Source organism: Penicillium oxalicum, chromosome VI (assembly GCF_001723175.1).
Source record: "Penicillium oxalicum strain HP7-1 chromosome VI, whole genome shotgun sequence".
Lineage (NCBI taxonomy): Eukaryota > Fungi > Ascomycota > Eurotiomycetes > Eurotiales > Aspergillaceae > Penicillium > Penicillium oxalicum.
In genome coordinates this window covers 1,037,168-1,056,106 of record NC_064655.1, presented here as the reverse complement: position 1 = coordinate 1,056,106, position 18,939 = coordinate 1,037,168, and the positions used below count along the sequence as shown (strand labels likewise).

The following is an 18,939-nucleotide window of genomic DNA, read 5'->3' as shown; positions in this document are numbered from 1 at the left end:
GGCGCTCTCAAGAGGCGGGATGGATGAACTCAAATCAATCAGGTGTGCGCGACCGCAAATTGGTTCAAAAGAGGCCACGGGTCCACGGTAGGATGCTGTTCGAATGGCTAGAAGACGAGGTGACTGCCTGACGAACAGCCCGTGCTACCCACGCGGTCACGGTCACCTGACTGTATATGTAACGGACCGGCGGGACTGCGGGTTGACTCAACGTAACTGCAGATCAAACAATTACGCCCGAGGCAAGACCATGGATGTGGTTCATCCAATAGCGGCTGGCCTTTGAATTGACGTCGACATGCATCGGTGGTACCGTTCGCGGCCCCAGATTCATCAGCCGCGCATAACTACAGTATGTAGTAGTAGTACTAGGGAGATTTCGCATTTGGAGCTACAGTTCTGTAGAAATTTAATATCAAGTGGAGGAGTATGTACTGCAAGCTCTTAGATGATGATGTTAAGGGTGCGGATTGGCTTTCCTCCAGACATTGTACATTTAAATCTTGTAATCCTACTGATATTGATATCCGAGTTATGTACAGTAGGTGCCATCCAGTCTTCAGTCTATCCGCAGTTTCACTGTGACCGGGCAGTACCTTAGGTAGTACGTAGTAGACTGGTTTTCCGATATTAAAAAGACTACAGGAGCCAGCCGAGTACCTCAGATGATGAAATCACGAGGGAGTACTTCCAAGGTGGTAATAAATATGCTGTGCCCCTATATTTGAGCATTCAATGACATGTCCCGCCGTAAAAATAGACTGTAGTCTCACAACTTCCAAGATCTCTTCTCGTAGGTAGACAATTCTGACGGACGACACTGGGATGGACTTGATACGGACTACGGACGGATCGGCCGACGGACGCGGCGGGCGGGCGGGAGAGTCTGGCTGACTCAGCCCCCGTCGGGCGGAGGTCTCTCGACCAGTCGCACCCGAGCGTCGGAATCGAGGGCAGTCTATCGCAATTGGGGCTTAGGCGTAATAACTGCCAGACGGTTGGAAGGATCATCGCGTTTCAACTTTCGAGCTCTTCCTAGCAATTTCGGTTATTCGATTTTTTCCTTCCAGAACAGTGGCTTGGAGATCCGCCTGGTGCGTGCTGTACATGGGTCTTACAGCATAACTCTGACTGAGATCTCGCGGAGTTGGGGTTGTTGATCCCCGAAGGACACTGGAAACGTGTCAATTGCTGCGACATCCGCAACGAAACTCCTCAGGCTACAGTCACGAACAAAGGCTGTTTGCGCACGATGGCGCAGCAGACAGCACCTTCAGGTGACTTGAGCTCATGGAATCCTGCCTGTCGGCCAGAAGGCGATCATTCCGGCCATACGGCGGGTCCTGATCAAAATGCATCGTTGGAACCCCTAAACAGTGCAGGTTTCCACTCACACCATGCCTCGGCCGTGCCACCATCCGAATACGATGAAGCCCTTACAACATCCACTGAAAGCACACGGGAACTCGAACAGGCCTCAGCTGAAGAAGCGATCGTCACCGCAGCGGAAACCAACGTGATTGACCAAGGTGCCAGTTTCGCGAATGCTCAAGAAGCAAACGGCGCAGCGGCGGAGGACATTGATGACACAGCGACGAACCTGCAAACAGAGAAATTTTCTGGAGAGCCTGACTCTTCTTCAATCCCGGCGTCCACTATCCTGAACGAAGAAGCTGTCCCTCTCTCATCCGATGCCCTTGGATTGCAGTCTCCAACAGTTGCCGACAATGATTCGGACAAACCAAGGCTCCAAACCTCTGGCTCGGAGGACCCGGAAATCACGGAGGAAAATGCGAATAATGAGATGGAACACCCGGGCGCCCAGTGGGATTCGCAAATGCAACTATCACAATCGCAGATCGGCTCCCAGTATGAGCCAAGAGAGCAGCCAAGCAAACACGATCCAACTACCGGCGAGTTTACCTCACAAGCCGATCCGTGGAATATGGAGGAGCGGAATGAGGTCGATTCAGATGGGGACGATTTTTTCAACCAACTAAAGACTCAAACTAAGCCCATTTTTGCCCCGCCAGAGTCAGAGTCCCGATTTGAGGAGGGCCTTCCGCTGTTAGAAGAAGACGACAAAGCACCTTCCGCACCCGAGGACGCAGCCTTTCAAGGAGGGGCGGACCTATTTGCCCAGGACGATGAAAATGCAGACGACTTCTTCAGCTCACCTCAAAAAGATGAGGCAAGTGATGCTCCCCCTTTTGAAATATCTCGCAAGTCCACTTCGCAAGTGATGGAGTCGGCCGGACTTTTGATCGAATCACCGCAAAGTGACTCAGAGGCTGCTGCTCTATTTGAAGATGCTTTGAAAGCTGCGTCCTCGTCTAAAGTCGCCGAGCAGAACGAGAGTACTGTAGAGCCCTCGGAGGACGATCTCGCCGCACGCTGGGAGGCAGAACTGAGCGATACTGGAGAAGATGAACTGGTTGCTAGGTGGGAAGCGGCTTTGGATCTAGACGACGACGATATGCTACTTGATAATGATCCAACCTCGCTCGCTTCGGCTGGACCACAGGCTAGCTCCTCACAGCAACAATATACCCCACAGAGTGGGAACATCTATAATGCCAACGTTGGCACTCCGAGTGCCCCCGGATTTTCCGGGACTTCTGGAGGTGCCAATCAGTTTGGGCTGGCCTCGGGCAAATATACACCTCACCAACCCACGACGGCGGATCTAGTGGGCAGGTTATCTTTGCCAGGGGCATCCTCAGCATTGAATTTGGCACCGCCGTCAATGCTTTCCCAGCCGCCTGCTAACCCTGTGCTTCCACGAGGAGAGAGCTTTGCAGAGCGGCCTAAGGAGGGTTACAGATCACCCTATGACTTACCAGAAGACCTAGCCAGACCAAGACGGACATTGACCACTCAAAAGTCAGCGCCTGTGCTTGTGCCTCCACCGATGAGCGTACCGCAAGTTGGAATTTCTGCTGCCACTGGCACCCTACCACCTGCAGCACCGCCAGTCCAGAAGAACTTCTACGAAGAGTTGCCTTTGCCAGTTCCGAGGTCTCGACCTGCATCCACTTCTGGCCGCTACTCGCCCATGCCAGGCACTGCCCAGGCTTCTGAGTCTGTCGGCACCCCTCCACCGCCACAAAATTCGTACGCACCGCTCGCCACATCCCAGGTTGATTCTCACCTGCAGCCTTCCCTTCAGCTGCCACATCGCGAGGATCCATATACAACGCCATCCTTGTTGGGTTCGAGCGCACCAGCTGGCCCGCCTGCTGCATCTCGATACTCTCCGCAGCCACCAGCCCTGCAACCACCAGCAAGGGCTCAATCGATTTCAAGATATTCTCCCGCCCCGTCAACCTCAGGCCCGGCTGGCCGTAGTCGATATGCTTCTCAGCCTTTGGCGGTTCCGGGCCACGTCAACAATTTGCCCTTCCAGCCACGGACTTCGAGCCCACTTGCACACCATGAAAAGTCTACGTACCAACCCGGTGCTGAGAATCCTTATCCGCTACAGCCGCCATCGTTGCAGCCGTCGGTCGACCTATCTCCGCCTCGTGCACAGCGTGGTAGCGTTGACCAAGGGTCATCATACGCTCCCCAATCGCCGGATGAGAACGGTGGCTTGGAAGGTTCGAGTGTTCAAAACACGAATCGGCAGATCCACCCGTCTCAAAATCGATATGCACCTCCAGAGTATGTCAACGAATTCGCGCAACGGCTAGCACCGGTCAAAACAAACGAGCACGACCAGGCGACTGTGATGCTGCCTTCATCACAACAAGTGGTTGAGCAACCGTCTGCTCCTCCCCCTCGTCGATCCCAAACCTCCTCGCCGGGTCAACAATTGATAAGCCCTCGCGGAACCCTTCCTCAGCTCGCACCGGTGCCGCGCCCCGCATCGGTGCATGGTTCGGCATCGCCCACGAAGGCGACGAATCCTTACGGATCGTTGCCAACAGCGATTCAATCTTCTGCCAGAGGGTACACCCAGCACCTGGAGTTTATTGCTCCAACCGACGGCCAAGAGACCGATCCTCTTGAAAGATGGAGAGGTGCGCCAATTTTCAAGTTCGGGTTTGGTGGTGCAGTGGTATCCTGCTTCCCTAAACACATTCCTCGGTACTCAGTCGGGCAGATCAGCCCGATGATCAAGCCTACGCCAGGAGAACCGAGACTGTCGAAAGCCAACGAAGTCATTCCGTTCTCAGAGACTGTAGTCCAGCACCCGGGGCCATTGAAGTCCAAGTCCAAGAAGAAGGATGTCATTGCTTGGCTCTCGAGCAAAATTGCGGCGTTTGAGAATGAAGTTTCCGAGGTGTATGAGGGCTCTCACGCCGATGTGACGAAGCGGGCCGAAGAGAAGATCTTGCTCTGGAAGGTCGTCAGACTTCTGGTGGAGAACGACGGAAACTTCGAGGCTTCGATTGAATCGAAAAACTCGCTTCGTCAGATTTTCGTACCAAATCCTCCCAGTCTCGAAGCAGAAAATCCTTCGGCAAGCGATTTTGGACCTGCTGCAACGTTTGCGACCTTTGGCGCTCCATCCAAACCAGATGTGGCAGCTGATCCTGAGTGGATGAGAGAGCTTCGCGCCTTGTTGCTCGTCGGCGAAAGAGAAAAGGCTGTCTGGGCGGCGGTCGACCGCCGTATGTGGGGACATGCACTGATCCTTGCGTCGACCATGGATCGATCAATCTGGAAACAGGCAGTCCAAGAATTTGTTAGGCGTGAAATCAAATCCACAGCTGGCAACACGGAATCTCTCGCTGCCCTTTACGAGATTTTCGCCGGAAATGTCGAGGAAAGTGTGGACGAGCTAGTTCCTCCATCCGCGCGAGCAGGACATCAGCTTATTAGTATCAATGACCGGCAAGGTGCCACAAAGAATGCTCTCGATGGCCTGGATAGCTGGAAAGACACTGTTGCCATGGTGCTTGGAAATCGCAGCTCTGATGACCAATCTGCATTACTTGCACTAGGTCGTTTGCTGACTTCCTACGGCCGCGTGGAGGCCGCGCACATTTGTTTCTTGTTCTCTCGCAGCGCGGTCTTCGGCGGTGCTGACGATCTGCAAGCGAACATTGTTCTTCTCGGATCAGATCACCAGCGTCAATCAAGCTCACTACTAGATGAAGATGCTATTCTGTTGACTGAGGTATATGAATTTGCTACTGCCGTCTTGGGAAACTCCACCGCAGCCACACTACCTCATCTTTTGGCCTTCAAGCTCGTACACGCAAGGCAACTTGCAGACAGAGGCCGCAAAACTGAGGCTCAGGCCTACTGTGATGGGGTTGCTTCATCGTTGAAGTCAACGACCCGCCCCTCGCCTTATCATCACCAACATCTATTCTCAGAGGTTGACGAGCTTTCTGCCCGTCTTCGCCAGACCACGACTGATAGTGGTTCCTGGATCTCAAAACCGAGCATGGAAAAGGTCTCCGGGTCCATGTGGGCTCGCTTTAACAGCTTCGTTGCTGGTGACGATGCTGATGCGGCGTCAACGGGCCTGGGTAAAGCTGGCGAGGCGGGGGACCACGGTCCATTTGCCAATATTGCAGGAACACCCACTGTCAGTCGATCGCCTTCAGTCTCTGATCTTTATGGATCATATCCTGGCGGAGGAGCTACTCAACCTGTACCTACTCCTGCTGCCGGCCCTTCTAAATACATGCCAAGCCAGTATGCCCCCAACGCGTCACCCGAACAGTTTCGAGGGCGGTCTTCGCTCGACTCACAAAGATCTCCCTCCTTTGGTGGTGCTCCATTCACTCAACGCCGAGCCTCACAAGAGTACCCTGCTACTCCGGTCGAGAGTTACGCACCCATGTATGGTTCTCCTGGAACAAATCCGGGCTATTTGTCCACCCCTCCGCAGACATCATACATGCCTCTCGCCCCAGTTGAGGAGGATGTGACCTTCCAGCCCCATGCAGACCCGACACCGTCCACCCAAACCGCTTCCCTTTCAAACGGGATCTCTTACCAGCCTGCTGGTCAGTCCGATGAGCAGCGAATCGAGTCTCATGCGACTGCGATGTCAGATTCTCCCTACTACCAGGAGCCTCAGGCTGCTTTGCAGTCTGAAGAATCGTCATACATGCCTCCGCCAGGTAATGCATATGCTCCCCCTTCATATGCCGCCCCCGACTTCGACTCTACCACCGAGGTGACAGAAGAGCCGTCCGAAGAGAATACCAGACCAGATGTTCGGAAGAAGAAGAAGTCATTTATGGATGATGATGACGACGACGACCTCGCTGCGAGGGCCGCGGCTATGCAAAAGGCTGAAAATGATCGAAAGGCAGATGAGGCATTCCGAAAAGCTGCTGAAGAAGACGGTAAGTGCTCGTCCAAGCGAAGTTGTTGCCAAGGGACCATTCGGACTTTGACTCACATATTTCACTGTAGCCAAAAAAGATGCGCAGCAGTCCGCGAAGAAGGGATGGTTTGGCGGCTGGTTTGGGGGTGCAAAGAAAGAAGCCGATCATACTGGTGGCGGTCCAATCAGGGCCAAGCTTGGGGAGGAGAGCTCATTCTACTACGACAAAGATTTGAAGAAATGGGTCAACAAGAAAGATCCTGGCTCTGCCTCCGCTGCTCGTGCCACGCCGCCTCCTCCACGAAGCTCTGCTCCACCGAGCCGAGCTGCTAGCTCCAGTAGTGTACCCCCTCCTCCAGGTGTACCTCCTATGTCCGGTCCTGGTAGCCGACCCCAGTCCGCTGCCAGCAGCAATGTTTCAGGTGCACCCCCACTGTCCAGCTTTTCATCGTCTGCGCTCGGCGTACCACCGCCTCCTGGGAATATGCCTCGTTCCGTCTCAACTGGTGCAGCGGCGCCTACGCCACCTGGTAGCGCCGCTGGCCTTCCTCCGCGGCCCGCTTCTTCTTTGACCAACGCTAATTCTATCGATGATCTCCTTGGTGCCCCCGTTGCGCGTAAGGGAAATGCTGCGAAAAACAAGAAGAAAGGCCGCTATGTTGACGTGATGGCGCCATGATATGGGCGGGACTCCATTCGGAAAACAGCCCGGGATTGTCCAGGCCGTATATCATTTGGCTTATCTGGCAATTTATCTTTTCATTTGTCCTCTCTTTTGTGTGATTATGCCTTTAATGTCTCTTTTTGCGTGATGGGAATGCCCCGTCCCCAAACATCGAACCCCCCTGAGATTCCCACTAAGAAGCTCGGCGATAGACTTTCTCATTTGCCAGATTCTGTGCTTTCAACATTCTGCATCCGTTTTCTCGTGCAATAAATCGTTGACTGGGTTCCTCTCCTAATTTATAGCGTCCTCGCCTCGCAAGACTCGGCGCGTTCATCTGAGAAGGTGCCTGAAATATGAGGCGTGTTATTTTTGCTGACTTGGATGGGAGAAATGGAAGATGTTTGCTCTTGCATCGTGTGTATCATATCCAAATCTGTGCCATTTCTCTCTCTCAGAAGCCTGTTTTTCAGTGTGCTGACTTTGCGTGTCACTGCTACCAAGCTTTACGAGGAGAAACACGTTTCTGCCAGGGCCTTATGCCCTGCGACTGTCTTAATAATGAATACGAAGATTCAACCCCCAAGAATTAAGTGGTCAACGCATCTCAACTCCGCGCCGAGGAGCGGGGACAAGAATAGTGTCTGGAACGGTGTTTGCGGATCTGCACTCATGCTGTAAAAGAGTTGATGTAGTACTAAATCCAACATCAGCCTTTCGGAACACATCATTCACAATGTGAGAGGCTTACAGTCAGACAAGATTCTTCGCCGTTCCATGTGCCCGGGAGATAGACGTATAGAACAAGCGCCGTGTCATTAATGAAGCCTGAAAGACGTTAGCTTCGCTTCCTGGCGATCACATCTGTGATCTGGGCATGTGGTATTGTGCCGGCTCACAAGCAACGACTTTGGGACTCAATCGCCCCACACTGAGCACGCGACCCCAATCCTTCCCATCAATCCTGACTTTCGCCCATCCGGCCTCGTCATCATCTCCCGCCTCGCGCATTCGCTCACTTGGCAGCTGCGAGGCCCGATCTTGGGAGATGTGTGCAGGGTCCAAGGGAGGATTCACCAGCCCGGACCAGACACTCGCGATGCGAAGCTCATCATTCGCAATCGCTAAGCGTAATTTACCGTGCATGTTGGCTGACAGCTCCAGTTTTGGCGCGGTGTTTGTGGAGAGCGTCGTGGTCCCAGCGGTTGAGGTCGCTGGATCGGCAGCAACCACGATGCCCTGTTGGCGACCTTTGCTATCCGCTGAAGCGAGTCTGGTGAATCGATCGGAGATACTCTTCAGCTGCATCAAATTTGGCAAAATGATGTATACATCTGGATCGGGGCAGTGAGGCTCATGCAAGCTTTCCACCACCTCCTCGTGGAGGATCTTGATAGGGATTTCTTGCGTGATCCACGTTTCGCGCTCTCGCGCGCGTCGATCACCCACGACATCGCTCGTTCCAGCCGGACGTCCGGCGTGGCTCTGCTCTGCGGCTTCGCCCGTGGCCAAAGCCATGTTCCCCTCGCTCCATTCGGTAGTGAGAACCGTGAGAGCCAGCAGGGGCATACGGTCCTTTTTGGTTAATCGCAGTTGAGATGATGAGGCTCCCATCGTTGACCGTAAGGCACGATTGAGTAGACTGATGTTGATCTCAATGTTGATGGCATCTGAATTAGATTCCAGTTGATAGGACGATTCCTCGAAGATGGTGTCCTTGTTTCACGTGAGTGACCAAAACCATCTTGCTCGACCCTGCGAGAATCTGCATTCGTCTGGTACTTACCACGGGAATTTGCGCCCAAACTTGGGTTCCCTGATCGGGAATCACGGTGAATCGGACCACATCGTACTCGAGTCGCATCCAGCACACTTTGCCCAAGGACGTTAACGAGGCAGTCAACTCTTAATGTTTGTCAGAAACATCATGATCGCGTAACATTTGTACAATTGGAATGGTTCCTACTAGAAAATGTCCTTGTATTTTTTAGTTGCGTACGAAACCGCATGTTGTTTATTGGGACTGGATGTGTCGGAGCAAAGAGGACAGGCGATAGGCGATGCTTGACTACTGTAGTAGCGTGACTTTGTGACTGATTCCGTCGTTGCGGACATCCATTCGATGCGGAGAAAAGCTTATCTTATCGCACCGGCAGGGGAGGAGTTGGGTACCTGTGCTAAGTACCCAGTGCTACATTCTCCAATAGTAATCCGATTAGTACCAATAAGTGCGTAGTAAATAAGAAGTAGTTTTCTACACTTGATCAAGTCAACGGTAACTTTATGTCATAGTGCTTCGAAGATTGTCTGTTACGGGGCCTGTCTTCAATCATAATTGATCATCTCTTTCGCATTTCCTCATTCGTCCATTCTTGTTCCTAAAACTCATTTTTCCAAAACAAGCATGTGATCATTCACCCTCATCTTTTCGACCTTGGCTCTCGCAATCAACCTGACTGTCATTCCTAGCTATAGATCCGGAGGGACCATCTAGACAATACAAGCGAGCCTGGACGAACTTTCTCCAATGTCGCACCCCCGGGCCATCGTGGCAGCCAGTGCTGCTCCCACGGCCGAGCCACTTTCGGACGGAATCAAAGTGATCCAGTCACGCTCATTCGCTGGCCAGTCAAATATCTCACGGAGAGCTTGCGATGCCCGTGACTTGAAGCCACAGTACTTTTTAAACACCGCACCATCCACCCCAACGTGACAATCGTGGAAGTCGGTCTTCTTGCACACAGCAGCGATCCCGCACGCGAAAAGACGAGCGGCTCGTTTGCCAATGAGGCTGCTCAGATATCGACATATTTTGAGATCTTCCAAGGTGGGCGACAGCCCATACTTCTTTTCGAATTTTTCACGCAAGTCCGTCAGATCTGGGGAGACATCGGTTTCTGCAATAGACAAGAATGTCGCCTCGACAGAATGCTTTTTCTCCAGCCGGCTGGTATCCTGCCCTCGAAGAATCCGACCTTCATAGTGCAAGGTCAACAGCACAAGGCGTAACACTTCCCCGATGTAGAGTCCAGCAACCATTTTCTCATAAATCTGTGTGCTTGGTCGTGCCGAGTCTTGGTCAATCTGCCGGTCAAAGGGTGTCAGGGGTAAGACCTTCCGATCATTATCAAATGCACCATATTCGGTATTGATGATGACCTTTGTGCTCCCTGCTGACCGGCAACTTTGCATTTTGGGGATGTTGGAACAGTCTTCCATGTACGCAGCATTGCAGCCCGTGCTGCAGATTGAGCCCACCTTGATATGCGGATCGCAGTAGCGCGAGGCCAGGAGGGTGCCCACTGTGTCGTTGATCAATGCTTCGATTCGGACCGGAAGTTGCTGGATGAATGAGTGAGGAGTCCTCTTCTGGTCCGAATCCTCGCCAGGACCTCCTTGGGAGCTGTCAAGGCGTGAAGGCTTCTGTGCTGGGTGGATACTTACTTTTCTCTCAAATGCCGCCGCGAGCTGTGGAACCACGTCGTGTCCTTCTACCCCGGCGACGTTGAAGTTTTTGGTCCACCGCTGAAGCACGCCACTCTTGATATCCTTTTGTTGGACAGGAAAGGAAAAAGTAAAGGCCAGTGGCAGCTTGTTTGTGTCCGAGCATTGGATCTGCCGGTCGTCAATAAAGGATTCTAACCGATCCGCAATGAAATCCCAGAGCTGCTCTCCGGTGCCGGTCTTCACGTCACCGGGCAACTTGAACTTCTTTTGGGTTTGCTCAAAGTTTCTTTGATTGAGTGCGAGTTGAATCTCACACACTCGCAAGTTAGTGCCCCCCATATCCACGGTCAGCACTCGTCCATGTTCGCAGCCAGTCGGATAATCGGTGACCCAAGTCAAATTCATCGGCTATCCAAAAGGATGATGAGAGAGACTCGATTAGCCGATCCTTTCCTTTTCCCTCGCTGGGCTCAGGGCTTGAGGAGGAGGGGGCTCGAGCGGTCACTTACAATGTTTCCACCCTCCTCTGAAAGTCCCTTTTCGAGTTCCTTTACAAAATGGTCGGTAATCTGCCTCAGTTTTGGAGCCTCGATTGTGAACCAGTCCTCATATTGCTTGAGGAACTGGATGCGATCCTCTGGAATCCCCGTCAGAATATCAGTCCGATAGCGGAGAAACGACATGCTTGTCTGATCTGAACGGCCACAGAGACGAGCTTGACTTGATTGTCAACTTTCGGGGATTTCCTCCAGGGCGCGCTCATGGTCAAGTAGGCTTCAGATGTGGCTATTTGCCCCCTTGGACGCCAGCATGACCGCATCATGATTGCCTAGTGATACGAACCATTGAACGGATCAGAGGGCCTGACAGGCTCATTCGGTATGGACGCCAGGTCCTCGTCGCTCTTTCGGTCCGGGTATTGTTCTTCATTGCCATGCAGTGCCCTCCCCCTCTCGCTCTATAGTGCCCCGGGCCCAACCCTTGCGTTGAACATCTGATAGAGAAATCGTGAAATTCCAATTATTGACATGACTACTTGTTTCGTCCCCACGATTTCAAATCCTTGATTTGAATCATAGGACTGTGATCCCTTCGAACTCAATAATTTTTTGATTTAGGGTCTGAGTATGATCTAGCAACCCCAATATCGACTTGATAATCCCAGCTACCAGGATCGCGCCGAACGGGACCAAAGAGGGCCAAAGGCATTCAAAGCGCCGGGCGGATCGGCGGAAACGCGTTTGGATGCTCCACTTCTCCGTCACGGCGTCCACCCCTTTTGACTCCACCCAACTTCCAAATGTCCAAAGAAACTCTCCTATCGTCCTCGCCCTCATGATTGATTGTCGCTCTGCCCTCCCACAAAAAAAGAAATTCCAAGATAGGGCAAAAGCAAAAACAAAGAGCACTATCGGAAAGCTGGTCTTCCCACGATCTTGTCATCTCAAATCTAATCTGCTGGACGCCGGTGGTTCCCCCAAGCGCTTCTGCATGTATGTGATTTCACATTCTCTCATTTCCATCGCCGTTCCGTACATATACTGACGTCGACCTCCCTCGTCCCGCCAACCAGTCGACTTTCTGACCGCCAACCTCTTCTCTTCTACGTTGGCCCGCTGTATTGGGCCACAAGCAGGCCGTCAACGAGCTCCCAACGGCCAGAAAGAGCTTCTTCGCGCCCACCTCCCCATTGCAACTCTTGTCTCAGTATGCAGGATCGAAATTGCCCTCTCTGCTCACCCGCCACCATCTCCCGACGCTCCGTCATTCAGCCTCCCATTCGAGTTCTCCGTGGAATACCGAAGCTCATCCCTGTGAAGACCGATCCAGATCTGTAAACTTGATCGGTCTTTCGCAATGGCAACCACTCGAACCGCCTCGTTCCGCCCGTCAATACGACTGTCACCGGTCCACTCGCGCGAGAACTCTCGGTCAACATCGCCCGATCGAAGTGCCCCCTCATCGTACCAGAAGATCGACCCATTGCTCAGCAATCTTTCGCCCGAATCAACCCTCCTCGCTCTCACCTCCACCGAAGCCGTGCCATCCAACGGCAATTTCTCTCACAATGTGCTCTCCCAGAGCATCTCTCAAGTCTCACCCGCGGAACGTGCTGTTGGCATCCGCGCAGCCATTGCCGCGCAGAATCTCAATGTCTGGTACAAAGAGGTCCGATCATGGACGTGGCCCGCACTTGACGATGCCAAACTTGGAGCTGGATTCATGCCACCAGCTGAAACGTCAGTGGAAGCAGATGTCGCCGAGTCAAACCAGAACCTGCCCCTTGATGGGCCTCAGGACCAAAGCGGCTCCAAGGTCGAGTTCTATGGCAGTTTGCCAGCCACGCTGGTGGGAGAATACGAAAGGAGAATTGATGAAATACGTGATGGAATGGAAAATCTCAACGTCGAGGAATTAAAGGAGCACGTCCTCAATGCCCACATTCCATCCCGCTCCCGCCCGTCCTCCTCGACCAGCTCGGGGTCCGTGCCTCCACCACTCAGCTACGTGCAATTGAGTGACTTTACCGCCGTGGTCACCGCGACGATTCTGCGTGCTTTGCCTCTGCTGTCACGACTGACCAGTCTCTTGACTACCTGGGATGTCCGCCTACTCGTTCTTCGCCAAGTACCAGGCCTTTTGCGGGAGTTGAAGGCCACGCGGCACGCATTAGATCGCTCGCTGGAAGCGCTCCGTACAACCGATGCCCTGGAAGACAGTGAGGCGAGGCAGACCGACTCGCATTTGCTTGCCGAACATGGCAAGATCGAATCTGCCGTTGTGGCCGTAGGCCGACGAATGGATCGAGCTTTGGATTCATTAGAGGGGCGACAAGACTCTTTGCCAGAAAGTTGGATCGACGATTTGGAGAACATTGAGTTGGATTTCGCTTCTTGGTCAGTTGAGGCTGAGAGATACAGGCTCCGCACCAAGTGGCTTTGCATGAGGGAAGGACAGAAGACAGCCGAGCTTAATGCGCAGGATGAACGCGAAAACGAGAGATCGCCGTCACTGAGAATTACGGTCGTCGAAGAGACAACAAAACAACCGCCAACAAATGAAGCCGGGTCGAAAGTACTGTCCCCGATCGGGGAATCGATAGAGATTGCAGAACTCAAGTCTCATTCTCGTGAATCAAAGATTGATGAAGATCATCAATTTCAAGATTCCGAAAATCGCGGCATGTCCCTGGTTCAGAGTGAGATGGCGCAGCTGCTGGTCTCAGTGCCTGATGCACCTGTGACCACTCCTTCCCTTCCGGCCCCAGAAAGCTCATCGCCTTGCAGTCAGGGACAAGACTTTTTCTCCCCCAAAACCCGGTCAACGAGAGTCTGCAAGACCATCACCGCCCATCTCAAACGCACCGCGATGAAATGCAACCAATGGACAGCAGCTTGCCATTTGACACGCAAGCACCAAGGACACCAGAAATTGGTGTCAATGAAAGCACTCCTTGTGCTTTCTTTAGTGAAGAGGCTCGACTCCCTTCAGAGCGAATGAAGGCGGTGGTCTCGCCGAAAGACGAGAGGCTGATGGATTGTGATCCCTTTGTTCAAGTCGCGCCGATGTCAGATAGTGTTGAAGCCAACACTGGGTCTCGTAAACTTGCTATGCATCACCCGGCAGGGGGACTTGTCCAAGACCATCTCTCGACCGACAGAATAGGTCATGGTGGACTTCCCAATACAGATAAATCATTCTCTGTGGATCTTTTGTCGTTGTCTCCCCGACAAACGCCGAAGACGACCCTCAGTTCACCGAACAGCTCGAAGCCTGCTGAACTCTGGGAATTCGGAGCACGTCTAGTATCTGTGGACCGTACATCAGCGCCGACTGCCAACCCCCATCCCGCCAAAAATCCTGAGGCCGGGCCAGATAGCCCTCATTCCTTCTCCGCACTCATATGGAAGCCCAAACCACAGTCAGAGCCTGCCTCTCATTCAAATTCACGACCCGCGTCTGCCACCACTGTGGATACGATGGAAAATTCGACGGACAAACAACCAAAACAAGAACAGTCAACCTTTCGCAAACCGTTGCAGAGTCCTATTAAGTTGGCCAAGCACCGTCCCGGCAAATTAGACCTCAAAAAAGAAACAAGACCACGGCAGCTTTATCGGAGATCATCGACTGGTTCTTCGGGCTCTTTGCTTTCTGATAACTCCTCTCTGCTCTCAAGCCCCGACGCTCCTGAGCCGCAAACGGGCTCTTCACGCGATGTCCCTCTCATGACCCTATCGCGAGAGACTCTTCCTCATGTGGAGCCCGGGCTTCCTCAAGAAAAGCACATTCTGCAAGCAGATCAACTCTTGCGCCTTGATAACGTAAAATCGACTCCACGGGGCTTTTCACAGACCCGGGCAGTCAGCTTGCCTCTCGAGCGTTTCATCAACGACGATTTCGACTTTGATCAACACGATCAAAGCGAGTCCGACGTGGCCAGAGACTTGGAACATCTGAAGTCTGCAATGGATCAGCTGCCCGACCCGGTAACGGCTCATGCTAAGCCTTCTCCGGCTGTCGCATCTAATGGGGCTAGTAGGGTGCATAGACTCGCGCGCGGAAGATCCGCGTCGGACCTCAAGGACACTACAAGGTCCAGAAAGACCGTCGAACGCCCCAAGAAAGTATTTGGCATGAACACTGCTCATCGGGCTCTGCTCCATCAGGATCAGCCCAAGTCTGCTCGCCTTCGTCAGCGGCTTACAGCCCATCCGAGTCTTGAAAGTCTGGGTATGAAGCGACAGGAATTGCCCTTTGTCGAGGAAGACGAGGCCGAGGTGGCTTACGAAAGCTCTCGTGCTTCGTCTCCAATGAGATGCAGACCTCGAGATCACCTCGATGAAAAGATCGATTCCATCTTGAGTGGTTTACCTGGCAGGATTCATCTCGTCAACGCTAGTCATGACCCTGAGACGTCCATGTCAAACATGGACCGCAGAGCACGAGGCCGATGCCAATCTGAATCACCTCGCGGCGCTGCTGTGCGTAGCACCACGCCCGCGCCCTCCATGATGCTGATGCCAGCTGCTCGCAGACGATTGTCGCATGCTCATAAGCCGGAAGATAGCTGCGTGAAGCTGTATCATTTGCATCACGGTGGTCAAACCGCGCCTACCAAGCTCTTCGTGCGCACCGTTGGAGAAGAAAAGCAGCGCGTCATGGTACGTGTGGGTGGCGGTTGGGCAGATCTCGGCGAATACTTGCGCGAGTACCTCACCCACCATGGCCGTCGCAAAGTCTCCGAAACCCCACGCGTGGAGGTGCAAGGCTTGACTTCCAAAACATCACCCAGCTATCCGTCTCCCGCGGCTGCGATGACTCCAGCGACGACGTCTCCTTATCTCACCTCCGGCCGAGCTACTCCGTCTCGTCCTCCATCGGTGATCAGTGCGCGTCCAGCATCTTCGTTAACCGTTCGAAAAAGACGTGGTTCGAATGTCTCGGAGACCTTTGCGCCTCGATCAGTGACCGCTGGAAACCTTAGCTCCTTTATCTCCCCTCCGCAGGCCCTTCCCTCCCGCCAGCGTCGTGTCTCCATGTCCTCTAACTTTTCCTACAACAACCAATTCCTCCACCAACCTCGTGCAGGGTTCTGTTGGCCACGACTCCCAGTCGGCGCCTCTTGGTCTTGCCGGCCCCAAGCCCCGCTCACGGCATATTTCCATGAGCCCGAGGGGGAGGCTTGGGTCGAGGATGTCTTGCAGCAGACGCGGCGGTCCAGCTCCGCTCATCCTCCCACTTTTGCCTTGAACTCGATTTTTGCCTCGGAAAAGCCGGCCGAGGTCCGTTCGGGTGATCGCCGCGATCACCACACCGGGAGCCACACCCGACGACTTTTGCCCAAAGTCTCCAGCGTCAGCGACATTCGATCCGTCGGGTCAAGTAAACAAGTCTCTCTACGGGGTCTTGGTAACGTGAGGTGAAAGACATTTTGCCGCACATTCTCCGTGCGTTTCTTCTCGAAAGGTGTCTTCTTGCGTTTTGTCCAGATTCTAACCCTTTTGCTTTCCTACAATTGTTTACTTGTTTACTTCTCGTGTCTTGTTTTCAGCGTCGTGATCTTCTTGGCTTATTGTTCACACAGTTGCATCAGCGTGGCGAAACAAAATTTTGGTCTGACTTTGTTTGCGTGTGTTTTTTTTCCCTTGCCTTTTCAACGGTGTTGGGAGTTGCAGTGGACGTTTTTGTATACCTTTTGCATTGTGGGGGTCTTTCGGGGGTTTGGGCGCTCTTCGACACATGGCACGGTTCTAGCCTTTTTGATTCTCTTCCCATCTTGAAATTTTGAGCCTTTGCATCTTTTTTTGTCCCACAGAGACACACTATTGGTTACATAGCATTCATAGCTACCTAAGTTTTGCAAAACCTGTCCATTTTTCACTGGGCCACTACTGAAATTTCACTGTATTTTCTCCAAGGTGAAGCCTCCAGTCACCCAGCGCTGGCTTACTTAATTGGCATGTAGGTTTGTCTTGTCGTAGCTTTAGATCACCGTCTTATGTCACTCGTTCTGATCCCTGCATGAGCCAACCGTGAGATCATCCGGTTGGAGTCACCAACTTCCTCAGCACATTTCTCGTCTATTAATAATCTTGGGAGTTATACAGTGTGCTTGATGTCTCTTTTGTCTAGGAAATTGTTCCTCTGGTAAAAATACCCTGGAGCTACATAACAAGTACCCGCACCTTCCCCTCGTACTAACACAATAGTGTCAGTTCTGCGTGGGTACTCCGTCCAGCAGGAGAGAAGAGCCTCGGGTTGTCCAGAACCAGAGATCGGTACTGGTACTAAACCCACTGCGTACTTGGTAAGTTGGTACTAAAACAAGACAGGATGAGTCAGCAACCACCGGCTCCTCACTGGCTCAACGTGGCCGTCGTTCCGCAGGCCGACGGCGGTGCTTTTTTTTTGTATGGAAAGCGCCGACTTTTTTTCTTTTTAAGAGAGGGGAGAGGGGGCATCGCAGAAGTGGAGAAAATTTTCGCTTCAGTACAACACAAGCATTCCCAGTCACCATTTGACCATCAGACACCATCAATATGGGCAACGTAAGAAATTCAATGTCTCTCGGAGAAAGAAAGAACAAGAGGGGAAAGAGAGGGGTTGAGCGCAAAGCAATTTGAGAGAAGGTGGAAAAAAAAAAAACCTGTGAACTGCAGGCGAGAATTGAATGTCTATGTCCTGCATTCATCAGATCGCTTGCCTCGGGGGTTTTTTTTGTCGCTGGCTCTCTCCTCTTTCCCCCCTCCTTTTTTTCTGCCTTGTCTCTTCTTGAGGGCTGCGGGTGGTTGTCTGCCTATTGATGTGATTGTTGGGATACTGATCATTTGATGGTTTTATAGGGAGCCAAGGCTAATATGAAGCGCGAGCGCAATGCCGCTGACAAGGGCAAGGTTGCAAAGTCGCAGATCAAGACCGTATGTAGAATGGTCCCTTTTCTTCTTGTTCCTTCTTTCCCTTCCTCTCTGTTTCTTCTTCTTTTCCCCCCCCCCTTTCATCTCGTCTCGCCAGAGAAAGGGAAAGAAAAAGAGAGAAGGGAAATCCCTATCCAAAACAGAACAGGCAAGACGACTTGCCCGAGACAGAAAAAGAACTGCAAAGCTGGGGGGGGGGGAAACAAAAAAAGAATGAAAATGACAAAGAACCCCGCCCCCCCAACAAACAAAAAATCTGATGGAATGAAAACTAATCTCAATCTCCCGTTTCTACCGGGGGAAATCGGCGCTTCTTATAGAACGAAAAAGCCATGAACATCCAGTGCAAGGTCTGCCTGCAGACATTTTTGCAGACGACCAAGGCTCCTGCGTACGTACTTGATTACCTCCCCACCAAGTCACGAGATGACTGGCTGGATGGGCAATCTTTTGGCGGACAGGTCAAACTAACACTGTCTCTATAGCCTGCTGGAGCATGCCTCCAACAAGCACAAGAAAGGTCTTGCCGAGTGCTTCCCGGGTGTGAGCGCATAGGTGTGCAGTACTCCTGTCGGCATGCTGGGCTAGAAGACCGGAGGCTGGGGTGATACATGGTTAGGTCCATGTTGGAAATGAATGTGATCTGATGAAAAGAGAGGCTTGACTTTTGCGTTGAAGCGGAAGGCTTTATAGAAATCTGAGTTTGTGTTTTTGATTGGTGCCTTTTGGATTCACGTGCGTACGGTGTAGATCTGGAAGGGCATGATTTTCTCCTACTTGTCCTCGGCCAGCGATGTGAACAAATCTTGAGGATGTTGCTGGCAGCTGGAGCCTCGATGCACTCCGATTATGAGTTTTGTATAGTGAGCTTTCCTAGTGAGCTCGGACCTTCGTGGATGCAGGCAAAAGAAACGGTATTTTGATATCGGTGGATCAATCCTCTGTACAGGGATACATCAACCCTTGGAATAAAAGACATAGCCATCTGCAACTGTGGTTCCAGGTGTTAAATGATCATAAAAACTAGGACTGCGAGCTTCATTGAAAGCAGGTCATAGAGGACAGAAAGAAGAAAGGGAAAATAATAGATCAAATGCCATTGGTTGAGTTCATCGACT

The 18,939-nt window shown here is 52.4% G+C and overlaps 3 protein-coding genes across 3 annotated transcripts; 2 read left to right on the top strand and 1 right to left on the bottom strand.

Annotated features, from left to right (window-relative positions):
* Window positions 1–1,252: 1,252 nt before the first annotated feature.
* On the top strand, window positions 1,253–6,971 carry POX_f07662 (COPII coat assembly protein sec16; the record flags this gene model as incomplete). The annotated part of the gene is made up of 2 exons (XM_050116457.1): window positions 1,253–6,311; window positions 6,382–6,971. 2 exons carry the CDS (start codon window positions 1,253–1,255, stop codon window positions 6,969–6,971), a joined length of 5,649 nt encoding a protein of 1,882 aa, XP_049966596.1.
* Window positions 6,972–7,626: 655 nt separating this feature from the next.
* On the bottom strand, window positions 7,627–11,086 carry POX_f07661 (Hexokinase; the record flags this gene model as incomplete). Its single annotated transcript, XM_050116456.1, has 6 exons — window positions 7,627–7,653; window positions 7,708–7,784; window positions 7,856–8,672; window positions 8,743–8,861; window positions 9,476–10,811; window positions 10,913–11,086. The coding sequence occupies 6 exons, from the start codon at window positions 11,084–11,086 to the stop codon at window positions 7,627–7,629; spliced, it is 2,550 nt and encodes an 849-aa protein (XP_049966595.1).
* A 1,174-nt stretch (window positions 11,087–12,260) lies between these two features.
* POX_f07660 (uncharacterized protein) lies at window positions 12,261–18,376 on the top strand (the record flags this gene model as incomplete). The annotated part of the gene is made up of 5 exons (XM_050116455.1): window positions 12,261–13,643; window positions 13,691–16,321; window positions 17,750–17,824; window positions 18,142–18,212; window positions 18,307–18,376. 5 exons carry the CDS (start codon window positions 12,261–12,263, stop codon window positions 18,374–18,376), a joined length of 4,230 nt encoding a protein of 1,409 aa, XP_049966594.1.
* Between the last annotated feature and the right edge of the window lie 563 nt (window positions 18,377–18,939).